This window comes from Rhinoderma darwinii (assembly GCF_050947455.1).
Source record: "Rhinoderma darwinii isolate aRhiDar2 chromosome 3 unlocalized genomic scaffold, aRhiDar2.hap1 SUPER_3_unloc_11, whole genome shotgun sequence".
In the NCBI taxonomy this organism is placed as follows: domain Eukaryota; kingdom Metazoa; phylum Chordata; class Amphibia; order Anura; family Rhinodermatidae; genus Rhinoderma; species Rhinoderma darwinii.
The window spans coordinates 521,363-542,225 of record NW_027461736.1 but is presented as its reverse complement, the minus strand read 5'-3'; the positions used below and the strand labels follow the sequence as shown (position 1 = coordinate 542,225).

General features: G+C 45.8%; 1 protein-coding gene and 1 pseudogene across 2 annotated transcripts in view; both read right to left on the bottom strand.

The window, feature by feature from the left end:
* LOC142682183 (ceramide-1-phosphate transfer protein-like) overlaps window positions 1-3,357 on the bottom strand; it is a 39,376-nt gene extending 36,019 nt beyond the window's left edge. Inside the window, exons 1-2 of one of the 2 annotated variants that reach the window (XM_075847306.1) lie at window positions 3,181-3,357; window positions 1,624-1,703 (exon numbers count right to left, since the gene is read on the bottom strand). In XM_075847306.1, coding sequence (XP_075703421.1) covers window positions 1,624-1,703; window positions 3,181-3,286 — 186 coding nt within the window. In that variant the 5' untranslated portion in view covers window positions 3,287-3,357. The remainder of the gene's footprint in view (window positions 1-1,623; window positions 1,704-3,180) is intronic. The other variant, XM_075847307.1, reaches the window with a different exon arrangement.
* Window positions 3,358-16,143: 12,786 nt separating this feature from the next.
* LOC142682180 (uncharacterized) overlaps window positions 16,144-20,863 on the bottom strand; it is a 58,963-nt pseudogene continuing 54,243 nt past the window's right edge.

The window sequence follows — 20,863 nt, the reverse complement described above, 5'->3', positions numbered from 1 at the left end:
GGAAGATGTATAACTTATACCAGCTGTACATATATAATTATATACAGAAGATACCCAGGTTACACCAGCATGCTCCATATCACTATATACAGGAAGATGTATAACTTATACCAGCTGTACATATATACTAATATACAGGAGATACCCAGGTTATACCAGCATGCTCCATATCACTATATACAAGAAGATGTATAACTTATACCAGCTGTACATATATAATTATATACAGAAGATACCCAGGTTATACCAGCATGCTCCATATCACTATATACAAGAAGATGTATAACTTATACCAGCTGTACATATATAATTATATACAGAAGATACCCAGGTTATACCAGAATGCTCCATATCACTATATACATTAAGATGTATAACTTATACCAGCTGTACATATATAATTATATACAGGAGATACGCAGGTTATACCAGCATGCTCCATATCACTATATACAGGAAGATGTATAACTTATACCAGCTGTACATATATAATTATATACAGAAGATACCCAGGTTATACCAGCGTGCTCCATATCACTATATACAAGAAGATGTATAACTTATACCAGCTGTACATATATAATTATATACAGAAGATACCCAGGTTATACCAGCATGCTCCATATCACTATATACAATAAGATGTATAACATATACCAGCTGTACATATATAATTATATACAGAAGATACCCAGGTTATACCAGCATGCTCCATATCACTATATACAAGAAGATGTATAACTTATACCAGCTGTACATATATAATTATATACAGGAGATACCCAGGTTATACCAGCATGCTCCATATCACTATATACAAGAAGATGTATAACTTATACCAGCTGTACATATATAATTATATACAGGAGATACGCAGGTTATACCAGCATGCTCCATATCACTATATACAATAAGATGTATAACATATACCAGCTGTACATATATAATTATATACAGAAGATACCCAGGTTATACCAGCATGCTCCATATCACTATATACAAGAAGATGTATAACTTATACCAGCTGTACATATATAATTATATACAGGAGATTCCCAGGTTACACCAGCATGCTCCATATCACTATATACAAGAAGATGTATAACTTATACCAGCTGTACATATATATAATTATATACAGAAGATACCCAGGTTATACCAGCATGCTCCATATCACTATATACAAGAAGATGTATAACTTATACCAGCTGTACATATATAATTATATACAGGAGATACCCAGGTTATACCAGCATGCTCCATATCACTATATACAAGAAGATGTATAACTTATACCAGCTGTACATATATAATTATATACAGAAGTTATCCAGGTTATACCAGCATGCTCCATATCACTATATACAAGAAGATGTATAACTTATACCAGCTGTACATATATAATTATATACAGGAGATACCCAGGTTATACCAGCATGCTCCATATCACTATATACAAGAAGATGTATAACTTATACCAGCTGTACATATATAATTATATACAGAAGATACCAATGTTATACCAGCATGCTCCATATCACTATATACAAGAAGTTGCACATGTTATTCCAGATGTAGTATGTATGAAGCTTTTATGTATCTGTAGGTGAGGTATACACTTACTTTCTGTTTATGGATGACATCATTCTCTACTTGTGCGCAGGGTTTTCCATCTTTTACGCACTCGTGTAGGGCAGGATCTGCTGTAAATCATGGGTAAATACTTTTAAGAAGTCTCCTCCGTATACAACATCCCATAGGTATACAATACAACTAGTCAATGCAATATACAGTATATATACACACTGTATGTCCTAAATATGTGCACCCCTCATAGTTCAAGCACACCCATTGCTATCATTGCTCTAAAGTCCAGCAGAGGGGTAGACACAGAAACAAGAGGGTCCCTGTGCAGAATTACGACCCCTATCTTTTTAACTGCTCAATTAATCAAGGGAGAACTAATCCAAGAGCTTTCTAAAAAATAAATACTTACTAATCTAAATATCTGCTAGAAATTGTAAGTCATTCAATGAAATCATTAGCGTAGACTCTTCTCTACAATCGAATGGACAGCAGGTCCCAATTATTATTATTTCCATAACCAGTTGGACCCCTGTGACGCTGTATAAGGTTGCACATATGGTATGGTTTAGTAAACAGCTATACTATTGACAAACATTTGGGTCTTGGTGAAGACCTCAGTTACTTTCCCCCGAGGCACTGTCATATTATGCCACCTTCTCGAAAATCTAGTCATATTTCTGTCCTGGTAGAGCTGCCCTGGTCACCTCTAAGTTCTGTTACTTTGGAACAACATCTCAAAAAGGAAATAATGCAATCCTCAACCAAGTTTTATACTATCTCTGGAAGCAAAATCAGCCTAGATCTGAGCTTCAAGGATGGGGTCACCATGATAGAGAAACTACCAACAAGACTGAGATCTCACCATGTATGATGCCAAGAGAGCATGCCTGAAAGAGGGGTCTACAAAAGAGTGACTACCCCTGCGTGTGGAGGACTTTCCTGCTGAACCCGGAAATGTCTTTTAATTTGGGTAGACTCCTGCAAATTCTTCGAGAGTGTAGACAAATATGAAATTTACCCTCAATAAAAAAGTTGTCGGAAAGGACGTTGGCCGACCTTTGAGTCCTGGTTCACCCAAGGACATTGTATGCAGTAATGATGACTGGCCAGCTATTTTATAGTTTGACTCGTGCCCTATGGTTACCTGACCTTACTCAAAGAATATCTATCGACGCTTCTTTAGTGGTGCGAGAAATTAAAGCTTTTTATCTACAGGTCTCTGGAGCATGGGTGGCATGGGTTGGTAATGGGCAATGAAGGAGTAACCTATAATAACACATGCAGTAGACTAGGGGACTGCAACCTGTGCTTCTCCACTTGATGGGAGATGACATTTCCCAAAATGTCCAGACAGTTGGACGGACACAACTTGTAGACCGCTGCAATAAGGGATAAATATAGATGGATAGATGAGACGGTTCGCCCCTAATCATTTGATAAAATAATGGTAGAGTGTATGGCTCCTGGAGCCAACATCCCATGCTTGGATCTGGTCAATGAGACTTGTATGATGAGACTACAATCTATCAGAAGCCATGGCCTCCTAAACAGAGATTGATCCCATATTTGTCTTATCAGAAGTTGACTACTTACGAAGCTTTGTGGAGCTCAGGTATATAAAAAGGAAAATCACCATCAATGGGATGAGCAAGCGAAGGATTTTGCGGCAGTCCATGTTTACGAGGGCTACACACGCCATGTTATGTCCGGAGCTGTGGACTGTCCATGCTGGAATAGTCAGAGTGTCCTGATACTGCTGCCGTCATGTCACAATCATGTTTCACAATCCTACTGATAAGAGAAGAACCTTTACCCCCCAGCAGTTCATGCAAGAACAAGAATAAAGTGATAGATCAGCTAAAAGACACCATGACGTAGAAACAATCAGTCTTCAAAGGAACCTATGGCACTTGTCATTTCCTAAGTAGTGCGGAGTCCAGGAACAATGAAAAGCGGATATCTGGGGAGAAAGGGCAATGATATGCTGACACTTGGGGTACAGAATAATGACACTGACACTTGGGGTACAGTAAAATGACACTGACACTTGGGTTACAGGATAATGACACTGACAGTTGGGGTACAGGATAATGATACAATGACACTTGGGGTACAGGATAATGACACTGACACTTGGGGTAAAGGACAATGATACAATAACACTTGGGGTACAAGATAATGATACACTGACACTTGGCGTACAGGATAATGACACTGAGACTTGGGGTGCAGGATAATGATACACTGACACTTGAGATACAGGAAAATGAAACTGACTCTTGGGGTGCAGGATATTGGCACTGACACTTGGGGTACAGGATAATAACACTGACACTTGGGGTACAGGATAATGATACACTGACACTTGGGCTACAGGATAATGATACAGTGACACTTGGGGTACAGGCTAATAATACACTGATACTTGGAGTACGGGATAATTACACACTGACACTTGGCGTACAGGATAATGACACTGACACTTGGGGTGCAGGATAATGATACACTGACACTTGAGATACAGGAAAATGAAACTGACTCTTGGGGTGCAGGATATTGGCACTGACACTTGGGGTACAGGATAATAACACTGACACTTGGGGTACAGGATAATGATACACTGACACTTGGGCTACAGGATAATGATACACTGACACTTGGGGTACAGGCTAATAATACACTGATACTTGGAGTACGGGATAATTACACACTGACACTTGGCGTACAGGATAATGATACACGGACACTTGGGGAACAGGACAATGGTACACTGACACTTGGGGGTACAGGATAATGACAAACTGACACTTGGGGTACAGAATAATAACACTGACACTTGGAGTACAGGATAATGATACACTGACACTTGGGGGACAGGATAATGATATACTGACACTTGGGGTACAGGACAATGACACTGACACTTGGGGTACAGGATAATGACACACTGACACTTGGGGTACAGGATAATTATACACTGACACTTGGGGTACAGGACAATGACACTGACACTTGGGGTAAAGGATAATGACACACTGGCACTTGGGGTACAGGACAAAGACACTGACACTTGGGGTACAGGATAATGATACACTGACACTTGGGGTACAGTATAATAACACTGACACTTGGGGTACAGGATAATGATACGCTGACACTTGGGGTACAGGATAATGATACGCTGACACTTGGGGTACAGGATAATGACACTGACACTTGGGGTACTGGACAATGACACTGACACTTGGGGTACAGGATAATGACACACTGACACTTGGGGTACAGGATTATGATACACTGACACTTGGGGTACAGGACAATGACACTTGGGGTACAGGACAATGACACTGATACTTGGGGTACAGGATTATGATACACTGACACTTGGGGTACAGGACAATGACACTGACACTTGGGGTACAGCATACCTCTCAACTTTTGAATTCGGAAAAGAGGGACATTTTAAGCCACACCCCTAACCACGCCCAATATCCGGCATAAACACATCACATCATGGCCAGATCCTTCGGCAAATAATGCGCGCACATTGTCACTGCGGATCTCTGGACTGTCTGGATATCACAGATATTATGGATCCGGTTATATCGTCTTTATGTTACTTTTCCTATCTTGGGTATAACATTTGCTCATCACGGCGGCAGCAGCTGCAGGACAAACCAAAAGGCTGAGAACAATGAAAGTCAAGAGGGAGACCCTGTGGTGCATGACTTTTCAATTGACAGGTAGCAGAGTTACATGATGGGGACTTTTTCCAGTTGTGTACCTCTGCTAACGGTCAACGGAAAAATCATCCACCAGAGCCCCCCTGTACATAGCGCCAGACACAGTCCCCCTGTAGATCGCTCCAGATACAACCCCCCTGTACATAGAGCCAGATACAGCCCCCCTGTAGATAGCTCCACACACAGCCCACCTGTAGATAGTGCCAGATCCAGCCCCCCTGTATATCTCTCCATATACAGCCCCCCTGTATATAGCTCCACACAGCCCCCTGTAGATCGCTCCACACAGCCCCCCTGTAGATAGCTCCTCACACATCCCCCTGTAGATAGCTCCTCACACATCCCCCTGTAGATAGCTCCTCACACAGCCCCCCTGTAGATAGCTCCACACACAGCCCCCCTGTAGATAGCTCCACACACAGACCCCTGTAGATAGCGTCAGATACAGCCCCTTGTAGATAGCGTCAGACACAGCCCCCTGTAGATAGCTCCACACACAGCCCCCCTGTAGATAGCTCCACACACAGACCCCTGTAGATAGCGTCAGATACAGCCCCTTGTAGATAGCGTCAGACACAGCCCCCTGTAGATAGCTCCACACACAGCCCCCCTGTAGATAGCTCCACACACAGCCCCCTGTAGATAGCTCCACACACAGTCCCTCTGTAGATAGCTCCACACACAGACCCCTGTAGATAGCTCCACACACAGACCCCTGTAGATAGCTCCTCACACAGCCCCCCTGTAGATAGCTCCACACACAGCCCCCCTGTAGATAGCTCCACACACAGTCCCTCTGTAGATTGCGCCACACACAGCCCCAATGTAGATAGCTCCAGACACAGACCCCTGTAGATAGCTCCTCACACAGCCCCCCTGTAGATAGCTCCACACACAGCCCCCCTGTAGATAGCTCCACACACAGCCCCCCTGTAGATAGCTCCACACACAGTCCCTCTGTAGATAGCGCCACACACAGCCCCCCTGTAGATAGCTCCACACACAGTCCCTCTGTAGATAGTGCCACACACAGCCCCCCTGTAGATAGCTCCACACACAGCCCCCCTGTAGATAGCTCCACACACAGCCCCCCTGTAGATAGCTCCACACACAGTCCCTCTGTAGATAGCGCCACACACAGCCCCTCTGTAGATAGCTCCACACACAGCCCCCTGTAGATAGCTCCACACACAGTTCCCCTGTAGGTAGCGCAACACAACCCGCTTATATTTTGTGCCGCCAGAGCGGTAGAGGTAGCCGGCCTTACTGCTGCCACTCTCCGCTCTGCTTTGACGTCACTCACCGTCAGAAGAAGGCAGGAGTCTTGCGGCGGTGTTCTCACTAGTGTCGATGCCGGCCCTGGAGTGGACCAGTCCAGTCACCTGACCGGTGAGGTCAGATGACAGGTCAGGTGACTGGACTGGTCCACTCCCGTAACGGCATCGATCCCAGTGAGAACACCGCCGCAAGACTCCTGCCTTCTGATCGCTGCTGCAGTCGTCTGGCATGCAGGGCGCCTGTCAGCAGCGATCAGCTGTTTTGATACAGCTGCAGCGCCCAGCGGGACATTTTGCAGACCGCCCGGGACGGCGGGACAGCGGTGAGAAACCGTGACTGTCCCGCCGGATCCGGGACGGTTGGGAGGTATGGGTACAGGATAGTGATACACTGACACTTGGGGTACAGGATAATGATACACTGATACTTGGGGTACAGCAGATATCACTATATAATAATATTGACTCTTGTGTGCTGGATGGTGACCGGTCTGTGCTGGTTGCAGATATCTGGATGAGCAGAGCTGGTGATGTTGGGACAGTATTGTGGGCGGGAGGAATGCTGAGTGCTGCGAGAACAGAGTCCAGGGTTCAGGTCGGTGATGTGATCTCTGCTGGAGTTTAACCCTGTAAACCTATAGTCTACTTGGAAGCGATGAGAGATGTCCTTCGCTGCTGTATACAGTGATCCTCCCGCCCTCTAGTGCTCTTCCCTTTAGTGCTCCTCCCACCCTCCAGTGTTCCTCCCTTTAGTGCTCCTCTTTCCAGTGCTCCTCCCTTTAGTGCTACTCCCACCCTCCAGTGCTCCTCCCTTTAGTGCTCCTCTTTCCGGTGCTCCTCCCTTTAGGCCTCATGCACACGACCGTGCCCGTAATTACGACCCGTAATTACAGGCACGGCCGGCCACGGGCAGCAGGCCGTTTTTACGGGCCGTGCTCCCATTATAAAGTATAGTAGCACGGCCCGTAAAATAAAAAAATTGGACATGTTCTATATTTTTCAACGGCACGGGCACCTTCCCGTAAGCAAACAGGAAGGTACCCGTAGGCAATAGAAGTGTATGGGCCAGTAATTACGGGCCGTAATTACAGGCGTTTTTACGTTCGTGTGCATGGGGCCTTAGTGCTTGTCTGTCCAGTGCTCCTCCCTCCAGCACTCCTCCCACCCTCCAGCGCTCCTCCTTCCCTCCAGCGCTCCTCCCACCCTCCTGCGCTCCTCCTACCCTCCAGCGCTCCTCCCAACCTCCAGCGCTCCTCCCACCCTCCAGCGCTCCTCCCTCCAGCGCTCCTCCCTCCAGCGCTCCTCCCTTCATCCTCCCTCCTCTGCTCCTCCCTCCCTCCAGTGCTCCTCCCTCCAGTGCTCCTCCCACCCTCCAGCGCTCCTCCCTCCAGTGCTCCTCCCTTCATCCTCCCTCCTCTGCTCCTCCTTCCCTCCAGTGCTCCTCCCTCCAGTGCTCCTCCCACCCTCCAGTGCTCCTCCCTCTTATCCTGTTTTCTCTCCATTTTTTGGGTGCTATGAGGACCTTTCAGTCCAGACTTTCACATGCCTACAGATCAGTCCGCTCTCTATGTTAATAATTTAATAATCCGCCACAAGACAAATATCTCCAGCACAGTTCTAGTTATGTGGGTGAATAAGAAAAATAAATGTTTACCTGTAAAAACCCGCAACCAAAATTCACATTAGCAAACCGCGGCATATCGCCGTTAAATCCGCGCATGTTTTTTAATCACACGGTCAAAAACGATTCATGCGAAACTACAACCCCCATCATGTCCTGGTAGTTGTTGGCTGCTGTAGTGCATAGGATGGAGCAGTTTCCCAGCACTGGATGTGTGGCAGTGATCAGTATGTTACCAGCTGCAGCTGTGTTGTATTATGCAGCCAATGAGTGGAGGGTGGCAGCTTTATATACCCTGCTGGACAGCCTCCCGGGGTCACTTATGGGCTGGTGCCGGCTATGGGTGGTGCTGGGTGAGGTGAGTCATGGCAGAGCCCGCTATGTGTGTGACTTCTCGTGGACTGACTTATGGCAGTCAGTCTGCCTGTTTGTGGTGTATTGTTCTCTGTTTTCAGCTGCTGGATCCGCAGAACATTCTGGATCACATTAGAACCCTACACTGTGGGGTCTGGATCTAGCGGCTGCAGTACCGATCCTAAAATCCCACCGTGAAGGCAGTCTGACCTCCACAGGTGCTGACTTATATAGTGTAAAAAAAGGGTTTCTTCAAAGTATTGATGAGATCTGCAACGTTCTAGAATTATTTTGTTTCAAGATCTCTGCTTGCTGATGGTGAATATTAACATTCTTATTTTATACCTGGAGCTTGAAAACCCATCCTGACCTAAATTCTCACGGCTGAGGGTTTGTTACAATGTCATCCAGTCTAGGCAATCCTAGGTAAGTAGCCTGGTCTAGACTAATAAAATGTAACAAACCCTCAGCTCTGTGCTATAAGTGTAAAGGCCCTTTTACATGGGCCAATTATCGGGCAAAACGCTCGTTCATCGATGTATCATTGTAAAAAAGTTAAATATTGTCGTTGACGGCAGCACAACTTGGTGTGTAAACCGGGAGACTCGCTGCCGGCCTGGTGATCAGAGTAACGAGCGCTCTTCTCCATACGTAGCTACGTGTGACCGGAGCGAACGAGTGCTGATCAATGAGCTGTCTCGTTGATCGGCGCTCGTTTACATGGCCCAGGACAGTCCGTGTAGCAGGACCTTCAGTCCACACAGAGCGGCGCAATTTTGCAGATAAAGGGCCGTTTTTCCCGCAACAACGCGCAACCATTTACCAGCTCTTTGACAGCTGCGCTGAATATTATGCCGGCGCAGTTGTTAGCTGCATGGCGTCCAGGTCAGTGTCGCTCCATGTGGCCTTAACCCCAATCTTAGCCTTAGGGCATCATTTTTGAACAAACCATTTTTGTTAAAATGCTCATATGCCTAAGACCCTACATGAGTAGTTTCGGCCGACCATAGGTAAAGTCTTTCTAAACTGACCGAACAATCATTAGAGATAATTGCACAAGCGATGATCGGCCGTTTTGGTTAACTCTTCTCGAGTGTCTGGCCGACTTAGAAAAAAAAGGGCTGAAAAAAAGCTGTTCATTCCATTTCTTGCAACTTTGACCCCACCAGAAATCGCCTGTTATTTGCAGGGCTATCAGGCAGCAAGTGTTAAGTTCCTATGCAGCGCCTCCGCTGGGGAAATAAAGTATTACATGTTTTTTACAATCAGTGAGCTGTTTGTGTAGTGAATGGGAATGCTGAGATCTCCTAAAGCCAATAACCCCATTAAGCTTTTAGATGTAAACAAGGCTTTCATTCACTGCCAGCAAGTAGAGATCTTGAAGGTGTGGATTTAACATTAAGTATATTTAAAATCTGTACTACAAGTTAGTGATTATAGGAGTTGTACAGCGTTAGAAAATCATGGCTGCTTTATTCTAGAAATAGCGCCACACCTGTCTGGTATTGCAGCCTAACTCCATTGATCTGAATAGGGCTGAGCTGCAATACCATGCACAACCTGTGAACAGGTGTGGCATTTTTTTGAAAAAAGACGAAAAAAAAACCGAAGCTTCATCTACATAGAAACAGAGAACCCCTCTAAACAGGCTTTACCCAAAATATATATACAGTATATATATTTTTATTTTTATTTTTTTAAAGGTAATTTTATGAAGACCTGATAACAAACAGCGGTACAAAGGCAGAAAAGCCTGAATAATACAGAGACAATACGGTAGTACCAATGGATAAGGTCCGCTGTCAAATCAAACCTACAAATATTAGTTTGAGGCATCAATGTTCATAGAAAGTAAAAAAAACAAACAAAACCTTAAGTCTTTCCTTATCCGCAAAAAAATATACAAGAGCCTGGTGGGTGCCCATCAAGGGAGAAGTGCAGTAGAGGGGTGGGGGACACCAAGACGGCAGCAGATTCCAGGTCCAGATAGCCTGGACAATATCCAGTTAAGGCCGGACTCACACGAGCGTGTTTGGACCTTAATATCCAGTCAGTATCTCGGCCGCTTTTCCCGGACCGCACACACTGCAGGTGTATAGTCAGGGGCGTAACTAGGAAAGACTGGGCCCCACAGCCACTAGATGCCACACACAGCCTGCCTTGTAGATAGAGCCCCCCCCTTAGTATATATAGTGATAAACCGCAATCCCCCTGTATATTGCAACACATTCCCCCCCCCCCCCAAAAAAAAAACAAAAGCAATATTGTACTTGCCTTGCCCCTACACATCCTCCGGGAGGAACGCTTGCACAGACCAATGTGATGCAGTGACGTCATCACGCCGGCCTGTACAAGGAGTCTTCCCAGCACCTTATAGGCTGCTGGCCTAATGTGGCCTGCAGCCAATAGTATTCATTTGTATCTGTGTCCTGAAGATGCACATACAAGTTAATGTGGCTGTCGCTAACACCAGGGCCCCCTCCGGTGCTAGTGACGCTACCAGGCATGAGGGGTTCTGTGCCACCCGGCCCATAAGTGGTGCGGGCCGCCTCGAGCCCTGTAGCTATCGAGCCCTCGAGTCACTATAGTGTCATGTGGGATCTGACAGCCACAGTAGGTGGTTTCATCCACCAGCTTTAGGAGACCAATTCTAGGGTCAAGGATATGAGGCAATTTAAGTACTTCAGCCTGGAAATCAGACACTCCCAGAACATGTGTAGGACTGAGCCCTCAGCTCCCCGTCATCGCGGACAGACAGGAGTAGGTATACGTCCCATTCTAAATTTGGAAGGTGTGTAGTAAATTTGGTGGAATAAGTCCGTCCCTTGTAGATATTAAAGGACCGGTTAGAGCGGATGGCATTTCCTTATGATCGTCCACAGATACAGTGGGAAGAGTCTGAGACCATCGGTCCAACGCTTTGTCAAGTTTATTGGCAGATACATTAAGCAACTGCTGATACAGTGTGGACAATGGTTTAGCCAAAGTCTCCTGTCACCCAATCCTCCACCATGGAGGTACGTAGTCTGGCGTTATATCCTGCAAATTGTGACCAAAGAGCGTGTCGAAGCTGGAAATGGCGGAACCTGTGAGTCTGGAACTGGTGTTTGGATCTAAACTGTGTGAAAGCGGCAATCTTACCCTCCCCCCACCACGTCCTCCAAGGTCAATATCCCAAGGGTCGCCCACTCGCTAGGGTTAGGGAATCTTCTGAGCTGCGGTAGAAGCGGGTTACACCATAGTGGCGTCCGAGGTAACCAGGACGCCTCCTCCAACATAAATAGCAGCAGTGGTTTCTGTCAAGTCTTCAAAGTAGCCCGCAATAGGACTGTAAGGGCTCGTCCACACGCTGCGGAACTGCTGCGTATTTTCCGTCCGGAATTGCGGACGGAAAATACGCAGCAGAATACAGTAGCAGCAAAGTGGATTTATCAAGTCTCATCCACAAGCTGTGTAAAAATTCAGAGCAGAAATTGACCTGCGGTGCGTGTTCTTTTGTATCGCAGCATGTCCATTCCTGCAGCGGATAGTGGACTGAATTGCTGCGTCTTTCACAGGATATGTCGCCATCTCCCAACATTGTGAATAGCGCAGCAAAATGCGCACCATTTTCTGCTGTAAAAACCGCAGAAAATGGTCAGTTTTTGCAACTTTCAACGGAATTGCGGCAGAAATCTTCTGCGACAATTCTGTTGTGTGGACTGGCCCTAATGCGTAAATATTGCGCATTTTCCGCAGCAGGATTAGTTGCGGAAAATTCGCAGCAAATACAGTGGCAACAAAGTGGATGAGATCAAACAAATCTCCTCCACACGCTGCGTAAATACGGAGTGGAAAAAATGCTCAAATTGACCTGCGGTGCGTCATTTTATTCCGCAGCATGTCCGTTGTATTTGCATAAACTCTGGTTATTTGTTGTGGGTTTTCCCCATTGAATTCAATGGGGAGGTAAAAACTGCAACAAATAGCAGCAGTTGCGTTCTTTGCGGCGGGTTCGCAGCGAAACACCACAAAAAAAAGCAACTCAGAAAAAAAAAAAAATCTTATACTTACCCAGGAGTCTGTGTTCCTCCCTCCTGGGATGATGGTTCATCCCATGTGACCGCCGCTGCAGCCAATCACAGCGGTCTCCTGGGATGAAATGTCAGCCCAGGAGGCCAGCCGGCTAATGCTGCAATTTTCCGCAGTGGACATTCCAGGTGAAAAACGACACGGCTGTCAGGTGTGGTTTTTTTAGCCGGAAGTCCCTGCGACGCACAGGGTGGATATGCTGCATGATTCTAAGCAGCATATCCGCCCCGTGTGAATTCAGTCTGAGGGTATCTTCCCACACAAAATAAAAAAACTTCTGAAAATACGAAGCTGCTTTCAAGGGAAAATGGCTCCTGATTTCCAGATGTTTTTTTATTCAGAGTCGCGTTTTTAACGGCCGTTTTTGGAGCTGTTTTTCTAGTCTATGAAAAAACGTGCGTGTCGAAGTGACGTGCACTTTTTCGCGGCTGTTTTTTGCACGTGGCTGTTTTGAAATTTAGTTCTGCCCGTAGAGGAGTGATATTATCTGGTATAAAGCTACAAATCTTGCCCTCATTACTACACATAAATAGGTCATTTTATCCGCTCACTGTAATGGGGTTTAACCAAAATATCTCTACAGTAGTTTAAAGTCCTCTCTAAATTCAGTCCCCAATATCCATCTCCCTCTGCTCCACACTCGCATGTTCTGGTAGCCGAGATGAGACCTTGTTTAGTGGGGTCATCACATGATTATGTTGCTTTAGCTGTGCCTGCCTGACATTGGGAATACTGTGGTTAGTCAGTTGCTCATCATGTTGCTGCATATTATCAACGTTTTGCCTCAGAACTCTTATGAAGGTGTTAAGTGCCCCGTAACATGACTGTGCGTTGCATCAGAAGACCCCCCGACCTAAATGATGGTAAATGTGGGTAATAAAGCTTTGTGAATCCTTGAGTATTGACCAGATTACTGGTTGATCCACATCTAATAATGGACATAACCTGGCTGTTAAATAGAACCTGTCACCTGTCCAAAAAAACTGCAGTTGACATCTCCGTTAGATTGCAGGCGTCTCACAAATTCGGATGCTTTTTTATTTTTTTCCTCTAGCTCCCACCGTTCCTGAGATATCTGACATTAGTTTTTAGTGCCCGATATGCAAATAAGGCCTTTGACTGTCAAGTGGGCGGGTAATGCCTGTCACTTGATAAGGGGTAACCGCCCATTTGACAGTCAAGGGCTTAATTTGCATATCAGACACCAGAACTAATGGCCCCAATATCTCCAGAACGGTGGGGGCTAGAAGAAAAAAATCAAAGGCATCAGAATCTGTGAGGTGCCTGCAAACTAACTGAGATGTTAACTGCAGTTTTTTGGGCAGGTGACAGGTCCTCTTCAAAAGGGTTGTCTGAAGATGACTTGTGATTAGTGTGGGTCTCACCTGCCAGACTCCCCACCCCACTGATCATGACACTTTCAGTTCATTAGTAGGTAACGTATACTTTGCTTATGTTTTTTGGTCATCCGCCTTGAGTTGACTTGTCGGCAGAAGCTGATGCGGTTGTGTTGTGGGCTCATTGGTCTATCGTCTTCGCTATACATGATGGCTAATTGAAATGAACGTCTTTACATCATGAGTCACACTTGTTCTTTTTGTAATTCAGATTTCGACACTGCCCTGCAGAATGTGATTGAATTGCTCATCTGGTGCCACGTTCTGTATCTACATGGGCAACTGTAAGCACTGCGGTCCACTGACAACATGGAGGAGATCATGGCGACTAGGATTGTTTAATACCGGGACCAGACGAAGACTGATACGTGTGTCTTACTTGGCAGACTTGTGTATTTTCCATCAATCTTGCTATAAAACTAAAAACTATACCAGGTTGGCGACCTTCTACATTCAGTAGATTTGTCTACTGCTCCCCATTGAACGTCTTCTAGTGTCTTGAATCCAGATACCGTCAGGTGAAGAATTGTTGCGTAATTTGCTTTTTTGAGCAAGATGACCTTCATAGAAGCCGCCAAGGACACTGGAAAGATAACGGGAGCTTAGGGAGTTTAATCTGTGGCTTACAAGACCTATAGACTCTACTACACGTGTCGTCATCCACCTTAAAGGGACAGTCATTATTTTTTTTTATTTTTTTATTAATTTGTGTTTTTTATTTAATAAAATTATATTAACTTTATCTAATCTTGCACACACAATTTTTTTTTATTTTTTTTAACACTTTCTTACTGTACTGGGGGCAGCCATGTTTTATTTCATCACAAGACTATAAACTGTATGCTGGTATGCTGGATCTACTGCACAACGTCCTGGACGGTCTCACTACCTGCGGACATTTGTTGTTGTGTTCTTGTCTCAATCGTGTGATACTTTTAGTATTTATTTTTTTCCTGCGTTAAATAAAGTTATAAATAAACTGCGGTCTAACTTTTTTTTTTTTTTTTTTAATGGTCTTGATGTGGATGTCTGACTAGTTGATAAGGGTTTATTCACATGTCCTGGTTAAGTTGGATGATGGATGGATAGACTCATCTATGTGTGGCAAACTGTCAGTGAGACACGTAGCGATAAAGCCCTAGAGAAGCGGTGTGACTGACCAATGCCCAACACTAGTGAAAGTCCCATAAAGTGGTTTTAAGAGATTCTGAAAAATTCCCTTATTGTGGCCAAAATATGAAAATAAGTTAAAAACAACTTTTCTGTGACTACTAAAATTATTCCCCACCAGCCCCATAATGTTCAGGTGATACATGGAGACATGCCAACCCCCCAGGAAAAAAAAGAGGTAAAGGTTTTTTACGGGGGCAAATTTGGTGATTGACCGAGAGCTTTTGCCTCACTGCCAAAGTTTTTGTTTAAAAGCGTTGTATGTGACTAGAAAAACATGACTACTCTTCCAGTAACAGCGCCGCACCTGTCCATGGGTTGTAACTGGTATTGCAGATTAATTCCTTTGAAGTAAATGGATCTGAGCTACACCCCACACAACTTGTGGACAGGTGTGGTGAGGGTTTTGGAAGAAATTAGACCGGTTTTTCTAATCCTGGACAACCCCGTTAATATCGCCCAAAGTGTGTACCTGTATTTCTCCATCCGATATAGCTGCCAGGACCTGTCAGGATTGTGAGGTTTTTCTGTTAGGGGAGGATAAACCTTGGGTCTGGCAGAAGAAGGTTCTGTCGACCAACTCAGGTTTTCTTTACCCATACAAGCCAGGGATAGTTTTGACAAATTTTAGAAGAAAAAAAATTCTTTTCGGTGGATTTTTTTTTTTTTTTTACCCCAATACATATTTCGAATTCTAGGAAATATCAGCTGTGGAATTGGTGACAAAAACAAAAAAGGATCCCATCTAAGGAACACAATACAGAGTTCCCCTCTCCCCCCCCCCCCACACACCCACCCTACTAACTGCAAAATCTGTAATATATAACTAGCCTCTAGTGGCCGCCACTAACAAGATTTTCTTAGCGCATGTAGGATCTGTGATTGACGCATCGATAGAATGACAGCTGAAGTTCAATTTATATCTAGATGCTGAGCAGGTAGTCGTCTTCGTTGCAAAGCATCTGTGCACTGTTAAGAGCGGTGTCGTCACTGAACGCTCCCTTATGTTCCTCTACTTTAGTTTGAATACCGCTGATTTCTTTTAGACATTCACCGCTCCATGAACCATATTTGCCCCAGGAGTTTCCATCTCCTTCCTGGATGGTCCCATCGGAGAATTTAAACTTGATGTTGTTGGCGCCTGTGTCATCCGGCAGGAATCTTTTTCCGACTTTCAGGCTGAAGGTGAACAGAAATGATCCCTGGTTACATTTGTATTCCGGACCAATTTTACCGTAGCTGTGAAGAAAATATTTTGACGTTATATTGTTACATGTAGCATTGATGATAGAAAAGCCATTTCGGGAGGCAACCATTGACTCCTGGAGCACCCGTACACAACGGTTGCAGATGTAGTGTCCTATTACTGATGATAATTTTCAATGGATTGTAATCGTGGTCATAATCAGATCTCTACCCACACAAGGTGGCAACCAGCCTATCAGTATGTTTTTGGAGTCTGAGGCATAAAGATGTTGTTCCTGGTTTCTTTCGAGCCTGGAACCGAACACCATCAGTCTGAGAGGTCCAGACAGCACTAGAGCCTGCAGTGCCAAGTGCCCCCCCCCAACCCTTCCACCACTCTAATTTTATGGGGGTGCAAAGGCTGTATATGTACCTGAGCCCTGGTCTCGGAGAGCTACAATTTTAAGTGGTCCTACAAGCTCGGACAGCTTTGGACTGGGGTACCTTGGGCCCAACAGAGGAGATGATTTTGAAGGTCTACCATCCATCTCTATAGAACATGACTATTTTTTATTTCGTTGTGGTGCTTGTTATCGTTGTACACACAGGACATTTCATCAATAAGTTTTAATAGGTAATTTGTGAATCAACTCATGAGAAATAAACCCTAGTGGCAAAGGATTGGCTCCAAAGTCCCTTCCAAATGGGGTTGTCTTCTGCTGGACCTTTAAGGCCTATTATTGTGTTCGAGTCTGGGCTCACCGGAGGATCCTTTTGTTCTCTGGTGGGCCAGGCCGACCCAGATCTCAGACATTTATGGAAAATCCACAAGATATGCCAAAATTGTCTGATATGAGTGGGTTCCAACTCTGTGACTTTTATCTATGTGGAGAATGGAGATACCCTGGGGAAGAGGAGAATGAATGGAGAGGTATGCGGCTCTGTCCATTCAACTGCAACAGGAGTCATGGAAATAACTAAAATAGGCGTTCACCTCTCCTCATTCTCTGTCACCTAACCAGGCACGCTAGGGGTAGTTGGGGACTTCTGTTAACCACATAGTGCAGGTCTCACTACTGCAACCTATCAGACATGTATAGCATGGTGGCTCTATGGTTAGCACTGAAGACCTATTCTCGAATCTGACCAAGGACAAGTCTGCATGGATTTTGTATGTTCTCGCGGGGATGGCGTGGGTTTATTCTAGTTTCTTCCCATATTTAAAAACATACAGATAGTGGCGTTACATTGTAAGCCCCTCAAGGGACAGTGAGTGATTGCGCTATATAAGCAACAGAAATGGATAGTAAAAAAATAAATACCTTCTGTGGATATGCCATAAATATCTGTGATATTTAAGGACCATGACCGGCATTATTATTGGACAGATCCGGAGACCCCCAAATCTAGGGCTGGTGGGCAGGGGACAAAGTTTATTAAGGTTTCAACAAGTAAAAGAAGACCACGAGGAGAAGTCCATGGCGGTACTTACTCTCCTTCACTGGAGTGTATGAACTTGGCAACTTTATCAGATGATAATTTGGTGCAAAGAAAATAAATGCCATTGATCCCGGTGTTATCAAGCGATAATGTGTCTTTTTCTACCTAAGAAGACAAACAAAATTTCATAAGAAAAATTTTAACAAATCTGAAGATCTCACAATGTAATTAACTTTGATTTTGCCATGAGTTTTATACTTCAGTCACATCCAGAGCTGCGGTTACAATTTTGCTCATTGTTACTTTGATGCACTAAACTCTGCTGCACAGAAATTGGGTTTTATTTTTTGCACCGCTACCTAAATCAACAGAGCGTGATTTGTACGGATAGAGAGCCAGAAGGATCAGTACGAGATAAGTAATACAATATGTTTACAAAGTGACTGCACTAGCAGAATAGTGAGTGCAGCTCTGGAGTATAACACAGGATCAGTACAGGATAAGTAATGTAATGTATGTACACAATGACTCCACCAGCAGAATAGTGAGTGCAGCTCTGGAGTATAATACAAGATGTAACTCTGGATCAGTACAGGATAAGTAATGTAATGTATGTACACAGTGACTCCGCCAGCAGAATAGCGAGTGCAGCTCTGGAGTATAATACAGGATGTAACTCAGCATCAGTACAGGATAAGTAATGTAATGTATGTACACAGTGACTCCACCAGCAGAATAGTGAGTGCAGCTCTGGAGTATAATACAAGATGTAACTCTGGATCAGTACAGGATAAGTAATGTAATGTATGTACACAGTGACTCCGCCAGCAGAATAGCGAGTGCAGCTCTGGAGTATAATACAGGATGTAACTCTGGATTAGTACAGGATAAGTAATGTAATGTATGTACACAGTGACTCCACCAGCAGAATAGTCAGTGCAGCTCTGGAGTGGGTGGAGTAGGACGTGTGGAGAGAGCTGCAGGCCTTGGATCCAGGGACTTTCCTTATCCTATCTGCCCAGGCCTCATACCATCTGCCTGTGCTTGGAAAGTACCCTGAGGGGGGTTCCATCCTAGGATGGAGCCTCAGACCTCTACCTCCCGGAGCATGCCAGCGGGGGGGTAGAGGGTCATCCCAGCTGGCTGGGAATATGCAAACGGTCGCGGGGGTGAGGAGATCATCTCGGGGCAAGGCTATCCTGGCTCCCCCCGTAGCTGGAACCCTGGATAAGGGTATGGAGACGCGGTCCGGCATGGTGATATGGTGATAGAGGTGTTGTCGTCTGGAGAAGGACCAGCACTGTCCGGACATTTGGATGACGGTCGTGTGGAGGAATGGGGACAGCTGAGGACCGGAGAGACGGTGGAGAACTTCAGCTCCCGTATGGCTATGCGGTTGGAGGAGTATCGGGACCTCAGGAAGTCGCTGCAACGGCTCCGTGCGGACGTGGCGGTTGCCAGAGGAAGGGCTGCAAAGGCCTCAGGAGGTAAGAGGTCCCGATACCGTTTTAATGTGAAATCCTTGTTGGAGGAAATAAAAGAAGTGGAAAAAAGACGTGATGAGATTGTGGCAGGCGGAGGGGTGTTTGGAGAAAAATTAAAAAACGAAGAGAGGTTTGCCGAGATGGCAGCACCTATAAAAATAGAATGTATGGAGGAAGACACAGCAAAGGAAAATGTGGGGGAGACAATGGAGCATGAAAATGTAAAGTCCAGAGAAGGCACAGATTCTGAGGCACCCAGGGGCAGTGAGGAGGAGGAGGGTGGACTCACAGCTGGGAATAATCAGGAGTGTTTTGAAACTGACAGTGAGCGGCCTCCAGGATTACTCACTCAGATCCGTAATGTGGAGTCGCCGGTATCCTTCCAGGGATTTTGTTTTGGTGCGGAGTTACCCGCAGAGGAGGAAAAGGAAAAGAAAAAAAAATGTAAGAAGAAAAAAAAGGAAAAGGAAAAAAAATCTGCTAAAGGTTCATTTAAAATGGTGTATAAAGCAAGATCCTTCCTGTGCTCTGAGCCAGATGAAAGTCAGGATCAGGGCGCAGGTCCCACAAGACCCCCAACTCCAACCTCTGCAGTGGGGCTGGAGTGAGAATGCGGGGAGAGTGTTACGGGTCCGGCATTAGAACACGTGGTGGTCAAAATGGCGCCGGACTCCAACCCCTGCAAAGGGGGCGGTACTGGTGGCCTGGTGATGCCAGGGGGTGTGTCCCCGTGTCCGGTGAATGGCGAACCCGGGAAACTGGTCTTTGATGCGAGTCAGGGGTCGGGAGAACGGGTAAACATGAAACCGGATGTGGTGTCTGAAAGCCGGAAGTCTGTCGGTGTCGCAGTAAAGCCGTCAGACGTTCCGGACAAGGGCGGTCACAGAGGGGGCTCCGGCTCTGTTGGCCACTCCTCTGTGGGAGGGGGGAGTGGTCCGGCGCCGGAGGCGGCTCCAGTGACGTCAGTGGCTCTTTCGTCCGCATCGCTGAAAAGCGGTATAGGCGAGAAGGGAGCTGCTGGCGTCGGGGGCGACGGTGGCCCCTTACCCAAAAATGTTCAGCGCATAGAACAGATGGAGGTTAATGAGGCGGAGGGCACAGCGGGGAAACCGCTTATAACATCTGATGGCGTCCCTGCAAAGGTGCCTGATGATGCGGAGACTGAAGCAGTGTCTACCCACACAAAATGTACATAAAAAATACATAACATAGGACCAGGCCTGGCCAGAAGGATGACTGCAGGGGGACCTGGTGGGTTAAATAAAAAAGTTGCGGCTGTGGATGTGGGAACTGCTGGGGGTATGCAGGTGTCTGTAAATAAAGTTGCTGGAGTGTCTGCTGGTAATGGGGTGTTGAGTGCTGTGTCTGTAGGTGGTGAGGTGGTGGGTGGTGGGTCAATGGGGTATCAACCAGGGGCAATGGGCCTGGCGCTCCTCTTGCTGTGACATCCGGCAGGTCTTATGCTGGTGTGGCAGCGGGGGGACAGCGGGCCCACCCATCTTCATCCTCAAGGTCCGGGGACGGTAACTTGCAA